Below are 26,475 nucleotides of genomic sequence, written 5' to 3'. Positions count from 1 at the left end.
GTTGAAACTGAAACATTTTGCAGGAGTATATCAGTTTTGATGAAACAGGTTTCTCAGATCCAAAATGGAATTTCTTCTGTGTGTGGGGCTCATCCAGCAGCTCAGTATATGACCCATCCTATAGCTAAAACATTCACCTGGGAAGCTCTGCCTGATTTAGGGCAGGGATCTGAATCTCCCACATCCCAGGTGAGTGCCCTAGCCATCAGGCTATTGGCTATTCTAGGAGAGAAGGGCTTAACATCCAGATGCTAAGTGTCCTAGCAAACTCGGATAGCAAACAGGGGAGTTTGAGAGGCAGGGAGGAAGACTGCCTGCTGAAGAAGGAGGGAGCACTAAATTTTGGAGTGAGCTTGTCTGTCTTTTTGGTTTTTCTTTTGGCTTGGTTAAAGTTTACAGTGTGGCCTGTTGGGGACTGTGTGTTTGGGAACTAGATGGGAGTGGGGGCCAGAGGACTGCTATCTTAGGCTAGGTCTACACTACAGCGGGGTTCCGACCTAAGATACGCAACTTCAGCTACGTGAATACCGTAGCTGAAGTTGCGTATTTTAGGTCGGCTTACCTGGCGGTGAGGACGGGGGAAAGCCGACCGCTGCCGCCGACTCCGCGGCCGCCTCTTGCCGAGGTGGATTTCCGGAGTCGACGGCAGAGCGATCAGGGATCGATTTTACCGCGTCCTCACGAGACGCGGTAAGTCGATCCCCGATAGACCGATTGCTACCCGCCGGATCGGCGGGTAGTGAAGACATACTCTTAGTGTGTTTAGGAAGACAGGATTAGAATTAAAAATGATCTTGAAAAATTGGAGGAATAAATAAATAGGATGAAATTCAGTAAGAACGCATGCAAAGTGCTACACTTAGGAAGGAACAATCAACTTCACAAATACAAAACAAGAAATGATTGCCTAGGAAGGAGTACTGCAGAAAAGGATCTGAGGGTTATAGTGAATCACAAGCTTAATGAGTCAACTATATAATAATGTTGCAAAAATGAAACTAATTTTGAAATGTATTAGGAGTGTTGTAAGCAAGACATGAGAAGTAATTCTTCCACTCTACTCAACATTGATAAGGCCTCAACTGGAGTATTGTGTACAGTTTTGGGCACCACATTTCGGGAAACATGGATAAATTGGAGAAAGTCTAGAGGAGAGCAGCAAAAATGATAAAAGGTCTAGAAAACATGACCTATGAGGAAAGATTGAAAAAACTGGAGTCAATTAGTCTGGAGAAGAGAAGACTGCGGGGGAGTGGGGGGGAAGAGATGACATAGCGGTCTTCAAGTATGTAAAAGGTTATTACAAAGAGGAGGGTGATAAATTGTTCTGCTTATCCACTGAAGACATGGCAAGAAGTAATGGGCTTAAATTGCAGCAAAGGAGATTTAGGTTAGACATTAGGAAAAACTTCCTAACTGTAAGGGTAGTTAAACATCAGGACAATTTACCAGAGGTTGTAGAATCTCCATCATTGGAGATTTTAAAAAACAGTTTAGACAACCCCGTCAGGTATGGTCTAGATAATACTTACTACTGCCTCAGTGCAGGGGACTGGACTAGATGACATGTTGAAGTCCCTTCCAGTCCTACATTTCTGTGTTTCTGTGGGAGGTGCAGAGCCTTGAGACTGGGTCTTCCACATTGTAAGTGAAACCCCAGTGGTGAGGGTAATCTAACCCGGGATGTTAGAGACCCAGGATATGTTCCTGCTCTGAATCAGACACAGCAGGGACATGAACCTGGCTCTCCCACTTCTCAGGGGAGTTTCATCATCAGTGGGCTATTGGCTATTCTGGGGTGGGTGAGATAATTCACTCTGCATGGTTTTTTTTGGGGGGGGGGTAGAAGATGGTGAAAAATTTCAAAAGGTCTTGGGACAGCAAAGCCATTTCCCACCCAGCTATACTAATGAGGGACTGGCATGCTTAGGCTACACTGATGCATACTTGGTGTGAGTAGGGGAGGAGGAAAGAGAACTTCTAAACCAAATCTGACTCACTTTTCATTTTCTCTCTTTCACTTATATGTATTTTGCTAAGTGCATAGAGAACAGTGATAGCACCTAGATTAAGGTCTCAGATACTGAAGTCTTTTGCTAGTTAAAATAAGAGGTTTTTCTCTCTCATGACCCAGATTCTCCTATAAGATCCTACAGTTTACTACTGCTGCTGCATAATTACCACTGCGTTTGCCTACCGCAGAACTCTGATGTTAAACACAGAGTCTGCTGACATCAAAGGAACACCAGGATTACCAAGTATGTTTGGCAAGGCAGGAAGCAGTGCCTGTTGCCTTTACCTGGTATGTTTTTCAGCAGTAAGGTGTTTTCATAATTCTCCATGTGATTCTGTGCCATCTGTCAGTAAATCAGGAGTAACTCAACTCAGCTGAAGTAAATGCAAGTTATAACAAGTGAGAGCAGAATCAGCCCCTTTTAGCCATCATGTCTCTGTCTGTTGCCATTTTTGATTTAATAAATTCTGCATTATGGGCCAGATCGAACTCCCATTGAAATCAATGGAAACATTGCCTTTGAGTTCAGTGCAAGTTGCATTAGGGGCCTAAGAAAAGTTGATGAGCTGTGTCGGAGGAGTGGGGGGGCACAAGTGAGAACTGAATTTGGCCTTAAGTATCTTTTATTAAGACATTAGTTATTTCAAAGTAGGATGCTGCCATTTCTGCAAATGTCAGTGAGGATGGTTTCTTGCACTGCTAAGGAATAGAGCTATGTGACGTGTTTACAACAAAATCATGTTGTAAATGGGCACCTTTCACAACTTGCTGTAAAAAACACTATCCACAGAGTCTGTAAAGTGCAAATCCATCTCCTTTTTGGCGTTTGGCTTTATTAACAAAGGAAACAACAATGAGGTAAGCATCAGCTCATATTTTCTCCTCAGGCTTGACTGCTCCTAGAGTTCCTTGCTCAAGACCGCTCATCCCACATCCTAGATCCTCTATCACAGAGAGTCACTTTCACCTCCCTTATATCTAACAGGTAATCAGTCACTTCCTTCTGTGAGCCAGCAGATACCACTTCACCCTTTCACAAGCAGTCAACACCTGCTGCAAGGTCAGGCCAGTGGGGACACGGGGTGTTTCAGGCAAACACGGCCAGGACATTACTTGCAACTTCTTTAATTTTTGGAATTGTTAAAAGCTGTCAACTCAGTCCAGATTTACCTAAAGTTTTGCAAAAGTTTGTAAACTTAGGCCCATTTTCTTTAGGGCCTGTCTAATTTGTGATTTAAAGTTGAAACCATACACGATTTAGTTATTGGGCACAGCAAATACGAATCATAAATACTCTGACTTGTATAAAGATACCACTAATAGTATTCATATGAATAACCACCAATCCCCAAATATTACTGTGAAGAAAAAACCCTTTCATGTGAATGTTTGCAAAAACTGTATTAAAAAGGGAAACAAATTGAATGGTCATTCCTAATCGGAGCGACTGTCTGTCAATGCTGCTTTTTTGCAGTATTCACTAAGCTTCAATAATTAGATGACTCGATTAGACTGTCTTTTATAGAGTATTGCTGATTTCACCAGCAGTTTTAACAAATGGGAAGAGACAAGCTTTTAGGAGGTGTTGCCTCCTTTACAGGCAGCTAACTATACATTCTATTTTCTAAGAGCACATTTGAAATCAGAAACCTTCCTGAGGTAGTAAATTCTTTATGAAAAACCCAATCAATCATTTGGAAAGCTAAATTGTGGGTTTTGTGCCATTTTAAATCTAGGTATCTCTACAGGTCTAAGACGAAAAGACTAAATATTTTCAGACAAAAAGGTTTTTTTTTTAAATATTTTGTTGGTACCAAAGCAGACAGATGAACTTACTAGTTCTCTGGAAAAGTGAAAGGAGTAGGACTGTTCCTGAGGGAAAACATTGTGTCTTATTTTCCTATTCTCTTTTATACTGGCTAGTATGAAGTTTAAAATCATCTGGCATTTGTACACAGTAAAAAATGGCTAAACATCACTTTTCTGTAGAGTGTTCAGTTCCAGCCGTCTGTTTTTCAACCTAACTTTTTTGCAAAAGGAAGATACAAGCACTCGTCACTAATGCACATAATATTTATTCCTCTGAAAGCTAACAACCTATGCTTACTGGCTCTTGGGATGTGTAAATAACCAAAGATGTATTAAGCATTTAAATGTATTTGAAAGTTCCTTGTTAGCCTGATCTATTCATCTGTAAATGATGTACTATTAGATTTTTAGCACAGGGTCTGCTCCAGAATTCCCATTGTGTTGTACCCACTCCCCAGAATTGTATCTCACATGTGTGTCCCTTGGTAACTGGTCTAGGAAACAGAGATAATACCTTGCAGTGTGTTATGGGAATAAATTCATTAATGATTATGAGGTGCCAAGATATTAAGGTGATGGGAGCCATTTAAGAAGCAAGCTAGACATTGACAGATGTTAAGTACAGGCACTATATGGACTCGCTCCTGCAAGGTGTTAAGCACTCTGATCCACATACAGCAAAGCATTTAGCATGTGCCTACTTTTGATCATGTGAGCAGTTCCATTGCTGGACGGGCCAGAGAACTCATCACCTTTCAGGATCAAGTCCTATGTGCATATATTTGTGTCTAGTATACAAAAGTCTCAGGAACATATATTTGGAAGCAGGAACATACATAAAATAAATAAATGCTTGTTAATGTAGATATGGTGAAAAATGTATTAAGGACCACTTCCAAATAGATAACATCTTGTCTTAAACATGCTCTTTAAAGTACTCCCATATGGTTTGCCATACAACGTTGACCTTTGTTTAAAGACCACATATATGGGGCAATGGATTTTTGCTGGTCCCTCGGTGGTGATTTAAGATAGATTTTGCTGTCTAAGAGAAAACCAAAACCAAAAAACCACCACACCACTAAAGGCAGATATATATATATTTGACAAGAAGGCATTCCTATAAAACTGCAGGGGGAAAAAAGACAAAGTAATTCCACTAGGTTTTTTTTCTTTTCTTTTTTGCATATCCACTTTCCAGAAATAAACATCAGATGACCATTCACAGGGATATACACTTGGAACCATAACATTTTCAAATTATTTGAAGTTGTAATGCCAGTTTAATAAAGGCCCATAAAATTATCACATTCTTCTTAATCGATTGCAAATGCTCATAATTACCCTGACGCTGTTTTCAGCTGCCTGATGACTATAATATTCTCAAGTCTGTCTCTAGACAGTCTTAAAACTGTTTATTACTCATTTGGCTACTTTCCAACTTCTGGCATTCTCATTTACTTCACTGTGCCTCAATAAGCATATAATTAATTCAAGCTTATTATTTAACTATTTTCTTTGTATTAGTACATATGGATAAAGAAAGGAACATACATTCTTCACCCTTGCTTTTGGGAACTTTTTGTTTTGGGAATATTTTTAACAACCAATTTTTCCACTGGATAAAGCGCTGATTTGTGAGATATATATTGGTCCATTCTGGATTCACGCTGGTGCAGAGTTACTGAGGTAATTCAATCACTGTAGTGGTTTATGCCCAATGAAGAACTGTGATCATAGTTTTAGTTTTGCAGTTGAAAAAAATAGATGGGAGAATACTCTGAAGAAGTGAGTATATAGGTTCCAGATAGGAAGCAGGTACTGCACTAATGTTTGTTTTATTTTCATTTAATACTAGAACAGACAAAGCACGGGAAGGTTTACTATAACAAAGAATTTGTTTTGGTACTGGAGGTGTCTTTTACACCTTTCATTTCTATGCTGGAGGTTAATTTAAGAATCCGTGTATGTGTTGTCCAAATGTCAGCATGCACTGATCCAGCACCATTGCAAGTATACCAGTAATGGAACAATTAAATCTAGGATTATTATTGATGAAACACTGTACCAAAGTTTCACAAACACATAAGGCATTGTACTGGCATGCAGCGTTTACAGTTAATTCACACAAGCAAAAAGGCTAAATGATTTAAAATGAGAAAGCTAACATTTTCAAACCTGGGTGCAAGTTAAGCACCTAAATAAAAGTTACCTCATTTTCAAAGGTATTTGAGCATGTGCAGCTTCCACTGAGTTCAGTGGTTGCTGCTGGGTGCTCAGCACTTCTGGGAATTGAGCTGGGTGTTTAGGAGCCTGAATATAATCATAGGAACTTAACTTTAGGCACTCATTTTTTTTTTTTTTAAATCTTGCCTTGACTGCTTAAAGTTAAGCTCCCAAATCGATATCTAGACTCCTAAATAAGTGGCCTGATTTTTGAAAGTGGGAGCTATTGAACCGACTACCACTTATCTCAGTTTAATGGTGTTAAACCTGGTGAATTTAAATTGCTATATTGAGCCTACAATATATATCATCATCAGAAAGGCTAAATAGTTTAAAAAAACTGAAAAATATATTAACTTATTCCTAGGAAAAAGAGGAAAGGAGAAAAAAGAAGAAAGGGATCTTTTTTAAAGAAAATGCAGGCAATTAAAAATATGCAGCAGAATAGTTTGAGCACATTGGTTGCATTAAATACATAAACTATAAAGAGCTTTGAAGATAAGTTAATTCCACTTTAGTAAGTAATATAATAAATAAAATATATAGCAGGCCTGGCTGGGGCACACCCTCCACCAGAAGACCTGCTTTTTTTCTGCATGAAGGGAGACTATAAAACATCTGATCTCTTAGAAAGAGAGTTACTGCCTAGCAAGATCCACTTTCTTTGGCTACCAACTCCATTGAAGTAAAAATAAGCACACAAACCTGTGAAGGTCTTTTAATAAAGATGATGGGGCTGCTAGTATTCAATCAGTTAGTGTAGGAATAGCTGAGCAAATAATTCCTAGTGCATAATTCATCCAATGAATCCAGCTTTGTTTACAAATTGTCTGTGAGCAATTTACAATTTGCTCACTTTTTAAAATCAAATTTAGTCACTAAATGATGTCTACTAATATCTGTTGAAGTTTAGATTGTTTCTGAGCATTTACATGCAAATATTCACTAGACAAGCTATCTTGGTTAGGTTTGCTTGGATGCACAGGTCTCATGTTGTTCCAGTTCCCTAAATGGAGAGTAAGCTCTTGGGGAAAATTATAATTTACCACAGAAACTGTGGTTCTTTGAGATGATAGCCCATATGGTTCTACACTCGTAGAAGATACTCATCTGCAGCATCTGAACTTAGAAACATCCAGTAAGCAATTTCCATTGGGACCAAGCAGACCCACGTTCTACCAAATCCCAGGACCCAGAGAATACAAAAGGGGGTGTTGCCCTGGCCCTAACTGTCCTTCAGTTCCTTCTGCTAATTCATAAATCTGCAACAACGATCTCATAACTGGGGCAAGTGGGGAGCCATATTGGCAATCATTTTGAAGAACGGCACTTACGGGTATTGTGATGGGTTGTACCCCTGGGGTGCAGTCTGGGAGCTATTGGAACCACTATGCGCCCTAACTATTCAGATGGGTTGGCCACTCTTACACTGCTCTGATGATGACACCCAGTCAGTCTCTCCAGGCCCTGTTATCACCCGACACGACAGCAGGTGCCATCACACACCCAACTGAGTCACCTGAGTGCTTTACCTAAGCTACTCATGGACTAACAATGGAGGCCCCAGCCAATTTTCCAGCTGGAGTATAAACCCAGAATTATGCTGTCTTGCACTGCACAGGGATCTGTAAGGTGCAAACTCATTAATTGATCCACTTTGCCCTCGATGGGGGGAAGACATGCACCAAGCCGTTAACTGAGCTGAAATTTTCCAAACACTTCAATCAAAAACACACTGGTTAAGATAAAACATAAAATAAATTTATTAACTACAGAAAGATAGATTTTAAGTGATAGACAGATCAAAGCAGGTTATCTAGGAAATTAAACAAAATCACAAACTAAGACTTACACAAACTAGATAGGATTTGAATCAGCAATATCTCACCCTGACTGATGATACAAACAGGCTTACAGATTCTTGAGGCACAATCTGTGTCTACTGTGCAGCTTGGGTCCCCCTTCCAAGTCCTTTGTCTTCCAGAGGTTCTTTCAGGGGTTGAGTTGTGGGGGAGTGAAGACAATCATGATGTCACTCCCCATCTTTTATAGGTTCTTCCAGCTTGCTGAAAAGTCTTTGCATGTGATGTGGGGGATCCGCCCCCATTGGCCAAACATTCTCCACTCCCTCTGATGAAACTTCCTTATACAGAGTTCCTGTGCTAGTGGATTCTTCCCTGAATGGGTGTTGTTGACAGCAATTAACACTGTCTGACTACTCCATTGTTGTAGCTGAAAGGCTGGTTTTGGGTATTTCCAGCCTCACATCAGACTTTTGTAACTTACACATAGCAAGATTTCATAACTTCATATACAATGATAGCACATACAATCCAATGTTTAATGCTAATGTTTAGCATATCAAGACTTTCAGAATGATACCTCACAAGTCATACTTTGTACACAACATATCATAATTATATGACAGTGTTGAATATGGGGGTGCCAGGGTGTCACAGTAATTTTTTTTCTTCTAGAAATGGCACATGGATCCCCACTTTTATGATTTTATGAGTGACCTCAGAGGAGATTAGTCTGAGGGGTTAATTCTGAGTAAAGGTGTGTAGAGCTCCATGTAGTAGCCTTCCACATTTCAGTTAAGATAACATAGTAAAGGCATGGTATGGAAGCTGCTTTAGGTCCAATTGAATGTGCCCCAATACCTAGAGGTGACTGCAGGTTTACCAGGCTGTAGCTGGCAAAGATGCAGAGTCTCATCCACTTGAGCAGCCTTGAGCTGAAATGGATTTGATTCCTAGTCTTATCCCTATATGCTGTAAAAGGTTTGGGATTGTTTTGGTAGTACGTAAACAAAAGGTGTCTGAAGTATGAAGCCTAACTTTTCCTGGTTTTGAATGGTGTTTGAGAAGCAATGCAGACAAACTAAAGGCCAGGAAATTGGAGATTACTTTAGTCAGAAATCACAGGTGAGGACAAAGGACCACCTTATCTCTGGGAGGAACAATGTAGGTGACAACGACCATCATGACTTGTCTCTCTCTAACTTTCTGGGTTGATGTTTTAAGATTGGTCTTCACAGTAAGAAGGTATCGACGGCAACCCGTCTGACACAGGTTCATTAGCTTTGAAAGAAAAAGGTCAGATCCCACTAGAGAGGTAGTTTGTACGCCGAAAGGACTATGGATCAATTGAATTTGGGTAGGCATAGTGAGAGCAAAAGTTGTCAGTCCATGCATCAGAAGGTAGAAAGTCAAAATGGCAGCCAAGTGTACTCTGATCAAGCTCAAAGATAGTTTTGACCATGTTAGGTGCAGTAAATAATCCAAAATGAAAGGCCTACTTCCTCTGACCTTCCCAGATGGAGAATTTTTTCCATGTCATTAAATAGGTTTACTTGGTAACAGATTTCCCTTGCAAGAACTATCTTGCCACTAATGATTGCTTGGCTGGCATACTGCTGCTTACCTGGGGCTGGGGAAGGATCAGTGGCTGCTCCAAAACCACCACTGCCAGCAATTCAGGGACCTTCTTAGACAATCAGACCATGTCTGGTCGGTGGCATGGGCCTATAGTACTCCATAGGTAGCCCTAGCAATATTAACCCCTGCCCACCCTTAAAAGCAAGGAAAAAGGACAGGACGAGATAGAGCAAATTCTATGTATAATAATGTGACACTGTTAAGATCCCATATCTTATAACCTACTGGAGGTCATTTTTGGATGCCAGAAAGATTCTCCCACTTGTAAATGTATAAAGCTCCTGGCCAAGATTTTAAAATATGAGTACATTAAATTAATCAAATAGGAGCTGCTGGGTGTTCAACACCTCTTATAATCACGCCACTTATTGAGTTGCCTATAGATATAGGAGCCTAATTGAAAGCATCTATTTTTAAAACTGTGGCTCCTATTTCTAGTCCTGCAGGACTGTGAAATATCAGACCTTAAACTAGTCACTCATCCAGGACTAAAGAGTACCATTCCTGGGCCATGTGCCAGCGTAGTTTTCGGAGACATATTGTATGCTTTGGAGGAAAGAAGCACTCTCCCTACCCCCAGTTAACAGCAAATTTTCAAAGCTTCTCAGATGTCTGGAACGTAAGATTTAGTCACAAAGAAGATGAATTAATGGTAGAAAAACAGTCAGGCAGTCAAGGGTACATGGTAAATGCAATTTATCATATGAATAGCTGCTACACAAGCATGGTATCTATCTCGGTTTTTGTTATTGTTGTTTTCTTTTCTCTCTACTTTATATAAGTTCAGGTAGCAAATGCTACACTTTGGGATTAATTCCAGGTCCCATTCAATTTTCTTCTTCTTCTTTCCCTTGTTCCCTTTTTCCCTTGTATCTTTTCTGTCTGTCTCTCCCTCCTCCCTCCTGGTTAAAACGCAGAGAAACTAAGGAAAATCTAGTATCAATCAACAACATGGATGAAAACCAAGTACTCAAGCGTCTGGAAATTCCAAAGGTTAAGGTCCCTGTTGCAACACTGATTCAGCCACATATGTAGTATTATCTATTCCCGTTTTCCTTGTTAAATATGAACTGTAGTGGATTTAAGTTTATTATTGATATATACCAGGAAACATACAGTATATGCAATGAGGCTGAAGAACTGTTGCAACAGAAACTTTAATTTAGGGAATTCTCTGATAGTTGAGGGGAGCTGGAAGAAAAATGTTTAGAGACAACAACAAAAACATTTGCGAAAAATGTTGAAGATGTTTTCATTTCACTGGTTCAAAATGGAACAATTTTTATTTTTAATTAAAAAAATGAGTTTTCAATCTTTAGAATTTGAAATTTTTAATCTCCCTCCCCCCCTTTTCTCCTTCTTATAGTAATGTGCATAATGTTCAGGGTGTGGGGTAGGGGTTGTTTTGTTTTTTATTTTTATTTGTTGTTGTTTGGCAGTAGTCTCACTTGTCCTTTTTCCGCTCTCTGACTTTTCAAAATCTCAAATACATTTCCAGTCCTGTTTTGTAGACCACAAAAAATTGGATGGTACAATCAAATATATAAGCTCCTGAATGTAAGCTTATCAACAGTGAACCTGAATTAATGCATCATCCTTTGAGGTTAGCTCATCATTAACCAAAATATATTTCAATTAATGCTCTCATTCAACTCCCTAACACCAATGGAAAAATTCAGAATAGGGTAGTCTGGTAGTTTGGTTGGTTTGAGAGTTCTTTGTATTACAGATAACTAATGGGAGGGAACTGCACTGATCTGAGAGTAGGGTGAAAGAGGAGAGAGATTGTGTTATTGAATCATCATGCTAAACATCATTGCTCATTTCAGCTTAAATCCTAAATTAATAAATATCAACAACCTTCTAGAAATATGGATATTTAGCTCAACACTTGAAGTAGAACTGAGACTTTTTCAGATTCCAGCCTGAGCTATGCTTCTATGGTGTACAGTACATATCCATAATTAATAGGCTCCGTCATTGCAGCCATCACTGTGTCAGAAAGGATTACTGCGGTAGATATGTAAAGCTTTCTTGATAAGAATTTGAACAGCATCATATGTTATACAACTGCTTTCCTCATCAACAGTACAAACAAAATAGTCTTTTGAGTAATCAGCCAGTGAATATTTATGACAAGTGCATTCACCTTTTCTGCAGCAGCTGAATCAGGTGATATTTTTCATCTGGGCAGAATGTGAGGTGGTTTTGAGGTCTAAAATGATATTACAGAAGGATGGGTTAATGACTGTATACCACCCTGGGAAAACTAAATGCTCGATTAGGAGCAGTGATTACCTTATAATTCTCTTTTATCTCTAGTAAAATGCCAGAAGCAAGCAGGATTTAGTTTTATTATCATTATTAGGTAGTATAATCTCTCTATCAACCAAAGCTGGTCTGATTATTCATTGTGAATGTAAACTTTGTATCCATTTCTGAATGTACTTGTTTTTCATAAGTGCGGATGAACAGTTTTCAGTCTGTAGATAGTTGATTTTGCTACTTATTTTTCATGGTGTAATTGATCAACTAAGTTACATAATGTTAGTTCTGCTATCTGATAGGATGAGTGCAACTTTTTAAACCAGTGATTGACTAATGATTAATAGTAAACTGTGAATAACAAATACCTGATACATTGTTGGGGTGAATTTTCAGAAAAATAGTTTTGTGGTAAAGTTTATTAAACTTCGGGGATATGTGATTTTTCTCTACAACCTGCAGGTTGACTTGGTACTAATGAATCAGTCCATGCTATGCATTGGAGTACCTCCAGCCTGTTTGTTCACAGATATATTAACAAACCTGGCCAAGACTTTCAGCTGGTATAAATCAATCTAACTCCCTTGAAGCTATGCTGATTAACACTAGCTGAGGATCTGGCCCTTTGTACTTTATTTAATTACACTGGTCTACAATTTTTGAGAAGTCGTCTGCTTCAGAGATAAAATGTGCTATTTATTATGTATTTTGCTGTGCTGAATTCAAATACGACAATTAAAACAACGGATTGGCTACTGTTTCTAAGATATTTAAGTTTTTACATTTTATGTCTATGTATATTGTGTTAGATAGTAGAGTTTTAAACATAAATTGTAAGCCTAGGTCTTTTCATGTGTTTATGGTTGCTTTACATGATAATATTTCACCTGTCCTGTTTATGTAACACTTTAAAAATCAGCAAAAGGGTTATATAAATAAAATTTATTATGAAACAAAAGGCAAAAAACTATTATGTACATAGTTTAGTCCTATTCAGTGTCTACTCAGCGCTTCTTGGCTTGTCTCTTGTATTCATTAAATGGAGCATCTCTTGTCACTGTCCAGCAATAGTCTGCAAGCATTGATGGGCTCCATTTGCCCTGATAGCGTTTCTCCATTGTTGCAATGTCCTGGTGAAATCGCTCACCGTGCTCGTCGCTCACTGCTCCGCAGTTTGGTGGAAAAAAATCTAGATGAGAGTGCCAAAAATGTATCTTTAGTGACATGTTGCAACCAAGGCTTTTGTATGCCTTGAGGAGGTTTTCCACCAACAACCTGTAGTTGTCTGCCTTGTTGTTTCCGAGAAAATTTATTGCCACTAACTGGAAGGCTTTCCATGCCGTCTTTTCCTTGCTATGCAGTGCATGGTCAAATGCATCATCTCGAAGAAGTTCACGAATCTGAGGACCAACAAAGACACCTTCCTTTATCTTAGCTTCACTTAACCTTGGAAATTTTCCACGGAGGTACTTGAAAGCTGCTTGTGTTTTGTCAATGGCCTTGACAAAGTTCTTCATCAGACCCAGCTTGATGTGTAAGGGTGGTAACAAAATCTTCCTTGATTCAACTAGTGGTGGATGCTGAACACTTTTCCTCCCAGGCTCCAATGACTGTCGGAGTGGCCAATCTTTCTTGATGTAGTGGGAATCTCTTGCACGACTATCCCATTCGCAGAGAAAACAGCAGTACTTTGTGTATCCAGTCTGCAGACCAAGCAAGAGAGCAACAACCTTCAAATCGCCACAAAGCTGCCACTGATGTTGGTCATAGTTTATGCACCTCAAAAGTTGTTTCATGTTGTCATAGGTTTCCTTCATATGGACTGTATGACCAACTGGAATTGATAGCAAAACATTGCCATTATGCAGTAAAACAGCTTTAAGACTCATCTTCGATGAATCAATGAACAGTCTCCACTCATCTGGATCGTGAACGATGTTGAGGGTTGCCATCACACCATCGATGTTGTTGCAGGCTACAAGATCACCTTCCATGAAGAAGAATGGGACAAGATCCTTTTGACAGTCACGGAACATGGAAACCCTAACATCACCTGCCAGGAGATTCCACTGCTGTAGTCTGGAGCCCAACAGCTCTGCCTTACTCTTGGGTAGTTCCAAATCCCTGACGAGGTCATTCAGTTCACCTTGTGTTATGAGGTGTGGTTCAGAGGAGGAGGATGGGAGAAAATGTGGGTCCTGTGACATTGATGGTTCAGGACCAGAAGTTTCATCCTCTTCCTCTTCCTCGTCTGACTCAAGTGAGACTGATTCTGGTGCATCAGGAACCGGCAGTCCTTCTCCGTGGGGTACTGGGCGTATAGCTGATGGAATGTTTGGATAATGCACAGTCCACTTTTTCTTCTTTGACACACCTTTCCCAAATGGAGGCACCATGCAGAAATAACAATTGCTGGTATGATCTGTTGGCTCTCTCCAAATCATTGGCACTGCAAAAGGCATAGATTTCCTTTTCCTGTTCAACCACTGGCGAAGATTTGTTGCACAAGTGTTGCAGCATATGTGTGGGGCCCACCTCTTGTCCTGATCTCCAATTTTGCAGCCAAAATAAAGGTGATAGGCTTTCTTAACCATAGTGGTTATACTACGCTTTTGTGATGCAAAAGTCACTTCACCACAAACATAGCAGAAGTTATCTGCACTGTTCACACAAGTACGAGGCATCTCTGCTCACTTTAGCTAAACAGAAATGTGTCCCTTTGCAAAATCAAACACTGACAAATAAGAGAGCACGACACTGTATGATTTCTAGAGCTGATATAGGGCAATTTGTTCAGCAGAGTGATGTAAGCTTCGTTATGATTGCATCATCCATGACTTCTAGGAATAACATGATGCAATTCATATCATGTATGACGCAATACCAGCTTCAGATTGCATCATTCATTGTTTTGCCTAAAAAGCAAGTACTGTCCAAACCCAGTCATAGATTTGTTTATAGATCCAGTCAAAGATGTATTTTAGTCATTTCTGGTTTAAATTGAGATCCCTTCCCTTTATAACTCACTTATCTTCCGCCATTCCCAAGTCAAGGGTCGTATATACTGACCCAATAGCATATCTTGAAAACTAGAGCCAATCAACAATTTTAAGCATCATTTTCGTTCTCAGTGACCCAGAATTAATAAAGTTTGACTGCATTTATTTCAGAAGCATTTTGGCTGTAGAGCAGTGTTATTTAATAATGTCTTTGTCACTGATATACCTCCTTTTCATTTGCATTCTTGCAAAACTTTGGTTGTGTTTTGAAAAGTAAGGTTGGGCAGCTGGTAGGCTGAACCAACTTAAAGCCCTGGATGCCACCAAATAACAGAATGCCCTCCAAATTGTATAAAATTTGTACTGCTCATTCAAACAATATCATTAAGAGTTTGACCTAAGTAAAGTTTTCCTTGGCCTTTAAAATAACTTTTTTCATAATGATAATCTCACTCATTTCTTAACATACTGCTGGTAGCCATTATCATCTGACTGGGATGCAGATGAGTTGGTTTTCTCACCCTGCCCACATCAGCACTAGAGGTTTTTTAAAATAGCTAGCAGTCGGGTCAATAGGACTAATTTCAAATACACAGTTCCTCAAATATGATCTCATGAACAAAGCAGTTGCACACTAAAATGCATTAGAGAGAGAATCAAGGGGTGGGTTTACATTACCAAAATTAAGACCTGTAATTCATCACCGATTATTTACGGATTTGGGCTTGCACTATGGAGCTAAATATAGCAGCAAGTGGGTGGGTCTCAGAGCCCATACTCCAGCCCAAACAGGAATGTCTACACTGCTATTTCTAGCTCCATAGTGCAAGCTCTAGAACCCTAGTCAATAGCCCTGGATTCTGAGACTCATTGGGGGCGGGGAGGGTTGTTTTTGCAATGTAGATGAACCCTAAGTGGTTTGCCCAAAGTCATATAGGAAATCTATGGTAAAGCTGGGAACTGAACTCTGATCAGAGTCCAGTCCTAACACTTAAACACAAGGTCATCTCTCCTAACTCAGTAGTTGAGATTAGCTAATTGTATCTACACTCTTACTAACGGTACCTAGATTTTACCTGGGTGATTGGGAAGAGTATTTCCAAAAGGAGAGCCTCTGATACAGGGACTCACTTCTCGGATTCTTTCAAAAGAGCCAAAGCTGCTTGATGTTTGGCATATGGTATTCCACCTGTCACATTTGTTGCGTGAAAAGAGATGTCGTGGAGTAGCATATCTGTTTCTTTACAGGTAGGGTTTGACTTTGTGACTTATCATTGATGTTGAAGAGCTGATTCTATATTCATGTAACCTTGCGTCAAAAGTGTTGGTTGTATTTTAAAACTCTAATACTAAATATTAGTGACACGGGGTGGAGAGAAAGCAGTAACACTGGCTCTAGTACCAAGACTGTAATGAGGATTCTTTATATTGGTGACAATAGATAGCTCTCCGACATTCTTTGAAATGACCATAGATCTGATTTAAAAAGAAAAATCTCATTTCTAGTTGTCTGGCTAGCAAATGCAGGATGAGAATCACCTGTGCAACAAAAATTAACAGCTCTGTGTGTGCCTCTACTGAGACATCTGCAGCACCAGCCACTTACCAGATTTTTGTGCAGAAGGAATTTACCCATGAAAAAGAGGGTTCCATGGAACAATGTAGAAATATCCTACTATCAGATAGTCTATGCAGGAAAGGTGAGTTGACACTATCCACTCAATGGTAGCACCTATTATTTGGCATATTTTTCAAAGAAGATAATCTCTAGCGACTAGAGAGCTAAAACAATGGAATTAACAACCATCATAATTTTGTAGCACTTACACAACAGTTTTCATCTGGTGATCCCAAAGTGTTTCATTAAGATAGGTAAGCTTCATTATTGTCATCCTCCTTTTACAAATGGGGCAACTGAGGGACAAAGACATCAAGAATTTACCCACCATTGCACAGTTTGTCAGTAGCAAGGTGAGGAATAATACACAAATTTCCTTAGTCTATCTGGTGCCCTATCCAATAAATGCAACTATCTCCCTAGATGTGTATCAAGATGCCACCATATATAGACTGAAAGATCACTGGGAAGAATAATCTTATCAACAAAGAGCATCCCAAGTCTTAATGTCCACTGGGTCTGTTAATATTTAATCTATTGCATTGCTTTGTTAGATTAATAGGTTTTCAAGGCCAGAAGTGGTCTAGTCTGACTACCTCATAACACAGATTAGAGAATTTCACTCAGTAAGGACAGCATCAAGCCCATAACTTCTGGTTAAGCCAGAACATAAGTTTTAGGAAAACAGAAGTTCTCCTCCTGTTTTCTCTCCCACTCATTTCTCTCTCTCGAGTGGGTGAGAGGAGCCAATGGCTATTGGTATGGAATTGAAATCTGAAAAAACTTGTCCTAATTTAGGTCACCTTTCTCCAGGTATTCTCATGGTATATGTAGATACCTGAGAAGGTTTAAATAATTTAGTGCACTCTGGGCCAATCTTAATCTCTATTCAAAAAGTTCCTGTCTAACTGGCTGTTAAGTAACCCAGAAACATGGTAAATATGTAAAACTTTAAAACTCAGGAGTTAAAGTAGGAGCAGCTAGTTTATCATTTGCATAAAATTAGGCATGTTTGTAACAGTTCAGATAATCTTGTTGCTTCTTAAATTGGCATTGAAGTGCCAAAAAAACAAACAAACAAAAAAACCCTTAACCTCCCTGATTAGACTGAATTTAATTTTCCCAATTTAGACATTAAATAGAAGCTGTAATTAGCACCTGACAATCTTTTGGAACTTTATTTTTAGGATGTGCATGTACTTTTTCAGTGTTAAACCATTCTTCAAATATTTAGTAATACTTCAAACATTCCTGACTTATCTATATATAAATAGTGTGGTTGCAGCCATGGATTCCTCAAATGGCCTCCTGGTTTGTTGTATTTTACTTCCAGAGGTTCAACTCGTGGAATATTAATGTTTTAAACAAGCTTGCTCCCAAGCCTGGCTCTTTTAAATAACTTATGTGGATTATTTAGATATGTGACTGTTCTATGGCTGCATTACATTGCATTGCATTTAAAATTGTCTAAGAACTCTGCTGTCTCTGAAGCCAGGCAGCCATTTTGTGCTCAGGTAAGTATAGATTCTCAGAAGGGAGAGAGACAAAGTGTTCTCTCATGGGGACTGTATGTTTGTTCCTTTCTGTTCTTTTGTTTTCAAATGAAAATAAGTTATTTGAACTGTAAGCATCAGTTTTAACTCTGCAACTGGCCCTTTGCAGCAGGGTTGTTGTTTAGCGCTGTGACACTCCAAAACTTTTTTATATACTGGATAGGTATACCATAACTCAAAGGCAGGTGTTGAAGACTTTTTTAACCATAAAGCCCTATAAACTCAAATAGCTGGTGGGTATCCAGTGAGCATTTAGCACATAGCTAAATGAAAGGATATTTGTAGGCTAAAGGAACTGGGATTATTTAGTCTGCAGAAGAGAAGAATGAGGGGGATTTGATAGCTGCTTTCCACTACCTGAAAGGAGGTTCCAAAGGGGATGGATCTAGACGGTTCTCAGTGGGACCAGATGACAAAACAAGGAGTAATTGTCTCAAGTTGCAGTGCGGGAGGTTTAGGTTGGATATTAGGAAAAACTTTTTCACTAGGAGGGTGGTGAAGTACTTGAATGGGTTACCTAGGGAGGTGGTGGAATCTCCTTCCTTAGAGGTTTTTAAGGTCAGGCTTGACAAAGCCCTGGCTGGGATGATTTAGTTGGGGACTGGTCCTGCTTTGAGTGGGAGGTTAGACTAGATGACCTCCTGGGGACCCTTCCAACCCTGATATTCTATGATTCTATGATTTTTGGAAAAGGAAAGGGTGCAGATACTGTAGGCACAATGACTTAAGCAGTTACAACAAAAGATAAACATAAACAACTCATTCTTAGGAAAGGTGTACACAGAATGAGCCAGCAGGCTCCATTACAACTCTTTGTGCATGAAAAAAATATAATTCATGTATTTTGTTTTCATTGTTATTTAAAGCTAAACACAGTCAATGGCCATTGTGTCTACCAAGTAACATGCTATGGCTGTGTTTGATATTTTTTTTTTAAAGGAAGTAAATTTATGTACAACTTGGACCTAGCTTTTTGCTAAATAGCTAATGCAGCTAAGTTTAGGAATTCAAAAGTATGTGCTTCTCCAAAGACGGTTGTATTATGGTGATAACATTACTTTCAGTCTCCAACAAAAGAAACAAAGAAAAGCACTGTATGTTGCAGTCTGATAACTTAGCCTCCCCTTCTCTGCATGTGTCATTTAGTATGAAATTGCTCTCGGAGATGTACAGTGTTAATTAGAATTGGAAACAATATGGTGATTGAGTGAGGAAATCAACTGAAAATAATTAAGTACTGTTTTTAAGTGATTCTTTTTAACACTAACCCATACATAAAATTCGTCCCACATTTTATCACTTTAGGACATACCATGAGCATAGCTCAGGAAAAGTTCAAATGAATATTAAGTTAGGGTGGCCTACAGGGATCTACCCAACACTGAGTAGAATACCTTTTCAAGATAAACAGAACAGTGTTTTTGTCTCTGTACTATATACAAATTAGCATTTTGATGGGCTTTTGATGTTCCTAGATATCCGTGGAATACAAGAATTTTTGGACAAAGTATCTCAGCAGGGAATGGATGTAGCACTGCAGAAGGTAGAGAATAACATCAATAAAATGATCACAGGGCTCTTTGCCACCATGCGAATAGAAGAACTGAACCGCTACCGGGACACTCTGAGACGGGCCATTCTTGTAATGAACGCATCGACAGCCAAGTCCTTCATTACAGAGGTAAGTGATCAGCAGTGTTAATTTTCTCCTATCCTCTATGCCCCCAACTTTGTTTACTGAAATTTAAAAATACTTTATCAATGAATAATTTTACCTGACATCTTATAAAATACAGTAAATAGATTCACTTTATGTGACTTCTTGTAAAAATAAATACTTCAGTATGTATGCTTGATTCCCTCTCAAAAAACAAAAAACAAACAACATAAAACACTTGCTAATGATGGTTTTATGGTTCATATGAGTGCATCCAAAGGAAAGTATACATGTGCCCCTTATGAGCAATATATTACAAAAAATACAAGAGAATTATCTTTAGAACCTTATTAACATTCATGTCTGTTGTACTGCTAATTCCCTGCTCATCTCATTTATTCCTTAGCATCCACTTTACTGCTGAAAGTAGTTGTATTTTTATTTAATTACATATATCTTGGATATGGGTGTGTTTATCTGATTGACACATTGAAACTTGCTGGGTTTTTATAAAATTAAGCTTAATAATGACCTAGTAGAGCTTATAAGACTGATCGGAAATTGGGATCATAGGTTTAAGTTAAAAGGATAATATATTCATGAAGAATTTAAACTGCTAAAATACAGTAGTATTGATATATTTAAGTAAAAGTTGGATTACTGTATCAAATTTAACTAATTAAAGGAGTTTTGTGTTGGAAGTAGCTGACTGCCATATTGGTAGGATAGGTGTTTTGTTGGTTGGGGGTGGAGCAGGTTTGTTTTGTCTTTTAATGATCTTTCCTTTTCTTCAGAAGATAGGGTATGTGGGATTTTTTTATTTTTTGTGGTGTGGGGCATGGGAAAGGGAGAGAAAAATTGTTTTTAATTTTGAAAACAAATTATGGATATGTTAGAGATGGTATAATTGTCATGAAATAGTTCCAGACATTCAGAATGTATGGCGTACTATTGGTGTTACACAACTTTGCAATTGTTGGCATTTGAGAAACTGGAGATGACTTAATGGCAACCAATATGAGTGAGATTTTCAGGAGTCTAAGTGACTTAAGAGGACAAGTCCTATTAGCTTACAATGGAACTTGTGCTCCTAAGTCTCCTAGATACTTTTGAAAATCCCACCCTATTTGTATATATATTTTATTAATGGCATGAGTGGACAGCTCCATGCACCAGAAGTGCATGACATAGATATATTCTTTCCCTCACCATCAACATATGGCTGAAAATAAACATGTTGTTTGTCTATCACACAAAAATATACTCTTTTTTTACATTTAACAATAATCTCTTTCATGCTGGATCTGTTTGTAGGCAGCATTGTTTGCTCAGAGGGTTGGGAAAAGGGAAGCAGGAAGGAATGGAATAAGCTATGCCAGCAAAAGGCCTGGTCTATGCTAGACAATTAATTTGGTTTAACTACGCCCACACCCCTGAGCATCATAGTTAAGCTGACCTAAGTCCCCATGTAGACTGCACTAAATGTAAGAATTCTTCTGCTGACGTGGCTACCGCCTCCTGTGGAGGGGGTTACCTATGTCAATGAGAGAACTCCTCCCATTGGCATAGGTAGTGTCTACAACGAAGTGCTATAGCAATGCAGTTGCAAACCTTAAGGGCTTGTCTACACAGAGAGTTGTTCATGAGTAACTTCATGCGTGAACACTTCCCAAGTGCATTAAGGTAAAGTGAATTAAGGTCACTTGAATTATGAATCAGTGTGTCCATTCAAGGGTTTAATGCAGTTCAACTAATCATGTTAATTGACACCTTTAGTTAATTTGGATTAATTTTCCTAAGTGTCCCCCTGTAGACAAACCCACTTTTATTCCAAAGTAAGAATGCCTTCTTCCTGTTCAGCTTGGGTTAAGCACTTGGGTTAAGCTAAACAGGAAGAAAACACTCTTATTCCACGTTAAGACTGTTCACATGTGGAGTTAATCAAGAACAACTCCATGTGTAGACAAGCCCTAAGCCTTTATGGCTTGCCTGCCCATGACGTGCAGCTGTTGGTTCATCTGGGCTTCTTAACTTAACTTAAGTATTTAAGGAGCTAATAGAGGAGGTATCTGAGCCTCTAGCTATTATCTTTGGAAAATCATGGGAGACGGGAGAGATTCCAGAAGACTGGAAAAGGGCAAATATAGTGCCCATCTATAAAAAGGGAAATAAAAACAACCCAGGAAACTACAGACCAGTTAGTTTAACTTCTGTGCCAGGGAAGATAATGGAGCAAGTAATTAAGGAAATCATCTGCAAACACTTGGAAGGTGGTAAGGTGATAGGGAACAGCCAGCATGGATTTGTAAAGAACAAATCATGTCAAACCAATCTGATAGCTTTCTTCGATAGGATAACGAGTCTTGTGGATAAGGGAGAAGCTGTGGATGTGGTATACCTAGACTTTAGTAAGGCATTTGATACGGTCTCGCATGATATTCTTATCGACAAACTAGGCAAATACAATTTAGATGGGGCTACTATAAGGTAGGTGCATAACTGGCTGGATAACCGTACTCAGAGAGTTGTTATTAATGGTTCCCAATCCTGCTGGAAAGGCATAACGAGTGGGGTTCCGCAGGGGTCTGTTTTGGGACCGGCTCTGTTCAATATCTTCATTAACGACTTAGATATTGGTATAGAAAGTACGATTATTAAGTTTGCGGATGATACCAAACTGGGAGGGATTGCAACTGCTTTGGAGGACAGGGTCATAATTCAAAATGATCTGGACAAATTGGAGAAATGGTCTGAGTTAAACAGGATGAAGTTTAACAAAGACAAATGCAAAGTGCTCCACTTAGGAAGAAAAAATCAGTTTCACACATACAGAATGGGAAGAGACTGTCTAGGAAGGAGTACGGCAGAAAGGGATCTAGGGGTTATAGTGGACCACAAGCTAAATATGAGTCAACAGTGTCATGCTGTTGCAAAAAAAGCAAACGTGATTCTGGGATGTATTAACAGGTGTGTTGTGAGCAAGACACGAGAAGTCATTCTTCCGCTCTACTCTGCTCTGGTTAGGCCTCAGCTGGAGTATTGTGTCCAGTTCTGGGCACCACATTTCAAGAAAGATGTGGAGAAATTGGAAAGGGTCCAGAGAAGAGCAACAAGAATGATTAAAGGTCTTGAGAACATGACCTATGAAGCAAGGCTGAAAGAATTGGGTTTGTTTAGTTTGGAAAAGAGAAGACTGAGAGGGGACATGATAGCAGTTTTCAGGTATCTAAAAGGGTGTCATAAGGAGGAGGGAGAAAACTTGTTCACCTTAGCCTCTGAGGATAGAACAAGAAGCAATGGGCTTAAACTGCAGCAAGGGAGGTCTAGGTTGGACATTAGGAAAAAGTTCCTAACTGTCAGGGTGGTTAAACACTGGAATAAATTGCCTAGGGAGGTTGTGGAATCTCCATCTCTGGAGATATTTAAGAGTAGGTTGGATAAATGTCTATCAGGGATGGTCTAGACAGTATTTGGTCCTGCCATGCGGGCAGGGGACTGGACTCGATGACCTCTCGAGGTCCCTTCCAGTCCTAGAATCTATGAATCTATGAATCTATGAATGTTCTCATGGTTCAGCTGAGGACATGCCACAACTGTAATAAGCATGACTTTGATTGCAGTGCAAATATCACCTTTTCCAGAATAAATAGTCACACATGATCCTGTGTAAATTAGCAGTCTGCAAATTAGAGATTCCTTGAGGTAGAGTTTATCTTTGCTTTAACCTTTTGATATTTTTGTTTCTTGAAAACAGCAATGCTTTTAGTTATGTCTTTGCTGATCCGTGCTTTCTGTCTAGCCTTTGTATCCATGGAGCTTGCAATGATGAGGTCACTACTTAGAGAATGTTCAGAAAGAAGAAGGGGTTTAAGGTTTAAATGCCTTTCTCCCATCTTGGAAATAGCTTCTCCCTAAAAAATTAGGTAGCAACTTTATATCTTGGAAGTGCTATACAGATACCAGCTGGCTAATACACACATTGGTCCTCTCACAGAGTGATAAAGGAGCATTGTCACTTTCTTTCAAAATGGAAACAACCAGGGCCCCCTATCCATCCTTGATGTCCTTTTGGGGTAGGGTGACCAGGTGTCCTGATTTTATTGGGGCTGTCCCAACATTAGGGGCTTTTTCTTCTATAGGACCCTTAACACACACACCTTGGTCCCCATTTTTCACTGTTGCTATCTGATCAACCTATTTTGGGGATTGGGAATAATGTGGGGGGGAAGGAACAAAGGGAACAGTGAGGTGAGAAGTGAGTGGAATGTAGAGTTTAATATGGGGAATCACTGGACAGAGAGAGAAATCAAATGTAGGGGCAGAGCATGGCAAAGGTTTAAAAAAGTTTCTCACAAGGTAAAAGTGCTGCAGCCTATAAGGGTTAACAGGTTCCTGCTGGTTACATGACTGATCTGGGAAGAGTGTAAAGGAAGGGGAAATAGGGCCAAAGGGAACTAAGGGAAAGGAGTGATTGTATCCTGATTGTCTAAAAAGGTGGGGGAAGAATCCTCTGGGGAGTTATTTGCAGGTGTTTTCTAACTGATTTGCATTTTGTATTTGTGACTGGCAGATAATAGACAAGCCCTTTAGCTTAAATAGCGTTTAGCCCTCCCGGGTGTTACGCCCCAATGTATTTATAGAGAGCTATCATAACCCTTCTCAACCTTTATTTTGCTTGGCTAAACAAGCCAAACTCTGTAAGCCTCCTTTCATATTATAGGCCAGGGGTAGGCAACCTATGCCACGCAGGCCAAAGGCGGCACATGAGCTGATTTTCAGTGGCATTCACACTGCCCGGGTCCTGGCCACCGGTCTGGGGGGCTCTGCATTTTAATTTAATTTTAAATGAAGCTTTTTAAACATTTTAAAAACCTTATTTACTTTACATACAACAATAGTTTAGTTATATATTATAGACTTATAGAAAGAGACTTTCTAAAAACGTAAAAATATATTACTGGCATGCAAAACCTTAAATTAGAGTGAATAAATGAAGACTCAGCACCCCACTTCTGAAAGGATGCCGACCCCTGTTATAGGCCCTCTATTCCCTTCATCATTGTAGTACCTTTTCTCTGCAGCTGTTCCGGTTTGAATCCATCTTTCTTTCATTTGGGTGTATGTAATATTGCCAATGCTTTGTGGAATGGCATTAATACTTCTCTATCTGTACTGTAAATCTCTCTCCTGATACAACCTAGGATTGCATTTTTTTTAGCTACATTACATGGATGGCTCATAGTCATCCTGTGATTGACTAATATACCTGGGTCTCTCTCGTCCTCCGTTAGTTCCAAGTGAAGAGCCCCTAGCTTGTGGCAGAATTCTTGTTAACCTCCAAGTGCATTACATAGCATTACATTTCATCCCATCCTGTCCTCTAGGTCAGACAATTCTGCCTATATAATATTGTAATCTTCCTCTATATTGTCAATGCCTCTCGAGTTTGTGTCAGCAGCAAATTTCATTAGCACACTGTGCCAAATACTTTATTGAAGTCCAGATAGGGTAGATCTGCTGCATTCCCTTATCTAAGAAATCAGTTATCTTATGAAAGAAAGATATGAGGTTAGTCTGGCATGATATACTTTTGGTAAACCCATGTTGGATTTTATCCCATTTTATCATTGTGTTAGTGCCCAGTGAGGTGGGCCCCAATCCGCTTTAATCCTGCTGATTCTGAGCACCAGGGCTTTGGAGCTGTGCTCCGGCTCCGCTCCAGCTCCAGGTAAAAACCTGCAGCTCCACTGCTCCGGAGCTGCTCTGCGCACCAGCTCCGGGTTCTGCTCCAAAGCTCTGGAGCAGACTACAGCCAGTATCCTTGGCTGGAGTCTTTAGACACACTTTTGGAATGCAGATCATTTTTCTAGCACCCTCTTCTGAGAGCTAAGACTCTATCTATGGTTCAAGTGGCTGGTGCTTGAGACTACTGCTGGTACCTTGACTTCCCAAATCATCAAGCTCAGCACAGTGAATAGCAATATCTTTGTAAGTTTTGTCATTTTGTAATGTATTAGATAGAACATATAAAAAAACATATGTTGTGCAAAGCTAATTGCTCATTTCAGTTACCAAATGTGAGAGCTGCTGTGAAAAACCAGACTAGGCTTGGCTTGTAAGAGAAATGCCTGTAAATTCCCATTGTATTAATCTCGGTATAAGCCATTTATTTGTTGTTCATGTTCACCATCAAGGCAGGGAAATGCAAATCATATATAATTGTGTTAGGCATTTCTAGTATTAACTATGCATGATTTTTGCTTCTTACAATTCACCTCATGAACCTGTCAAATTTAAAATGTCTTGTACTTCTACCATCCCATAACGATACATGTTGATCCCGAGAAACGTAGCATTGGGTGAAGGGGTTCAAATGACCTACTCTGCAGCCTTCATAAATGAATAATTGCTTAATATTAACTTAATAATATACTTTTAAAATATTCAGGTGCAATGGAGTAAAGATAGAGAGGTGGCTAATAATTCTCTCTAACTTATGGATTCCATGTGTTTACATGGGAAATGAATGTGTATAGAGTGGGTACAATTAAAGAATTGTTTATGCCATCATGCTGCTTACCTTGACCATGTTTTTTGCAATATTCCCTATAACTAGGGTAATCAATATTCATATCCTTTGTTAAATGACCCTAAGGAAGGTGGTGAAGGTCCAGCTTTTAATGGGGTCCTCTGTTCTTGGCAACAGTGTGTGTTTTTAACTAAACATTTGACTAATTACTAAAGCAACCTGTTTTTTTATGCAGTGACATATGACAAATGATTGTAACAGGTTTCAACTTCAGCTCTGAACATGCAGTAAGGCTAAAATCATGTAGTTGTGAACTGAAGAAAGAACAGAAAAGGATTTACTCTAGAGAGCTGCGCTAAAAGCAG

At 39.3% G+C, this 26,475-nt stretch overlaps 1 protein-coding gene across 1 annotated transcript in view; it reads left to right on the top strand.

The window, feature by feature from the left end:
- Positions 1 to 26,475, top strand: part of GRID2 (glutamate ionotropic receptor delta type subunit 2) — a 1,014,260-nt gene that overhangs the window by 567,295 nt on the left and 420,490 nt on the right. The window contains exon 4 of the mRNA XM_024197621.2: positions 19,400 to 19,605. Coding sequence (XP_024053389.2) covers positions 19,400 to 19,605 — 206 coding nt within the window. The remainder of the gene's footprint in view (positions 1 to 19,399; positions 19,606 to 26,475) is intronic.

The sequence above is a fragment of the Terrapene carolina genome, unplaced genomic scaffold, assembly GCF_002925995.2.
Source record: "Terrapene carolina triunguis isolate 2854851 unplaced genomic scaffold, T_m_triunguis-2.0 Scaffold789, whole genome shotgun sequence".
NCBI lineage: Eukaryota > Metazoa > Chordata > Testudines > Emydidae > Terrapene > Terrapene triunguis.
This window is presented reverse-complemented; position numbering and strand designations above follow the sequence as displayed.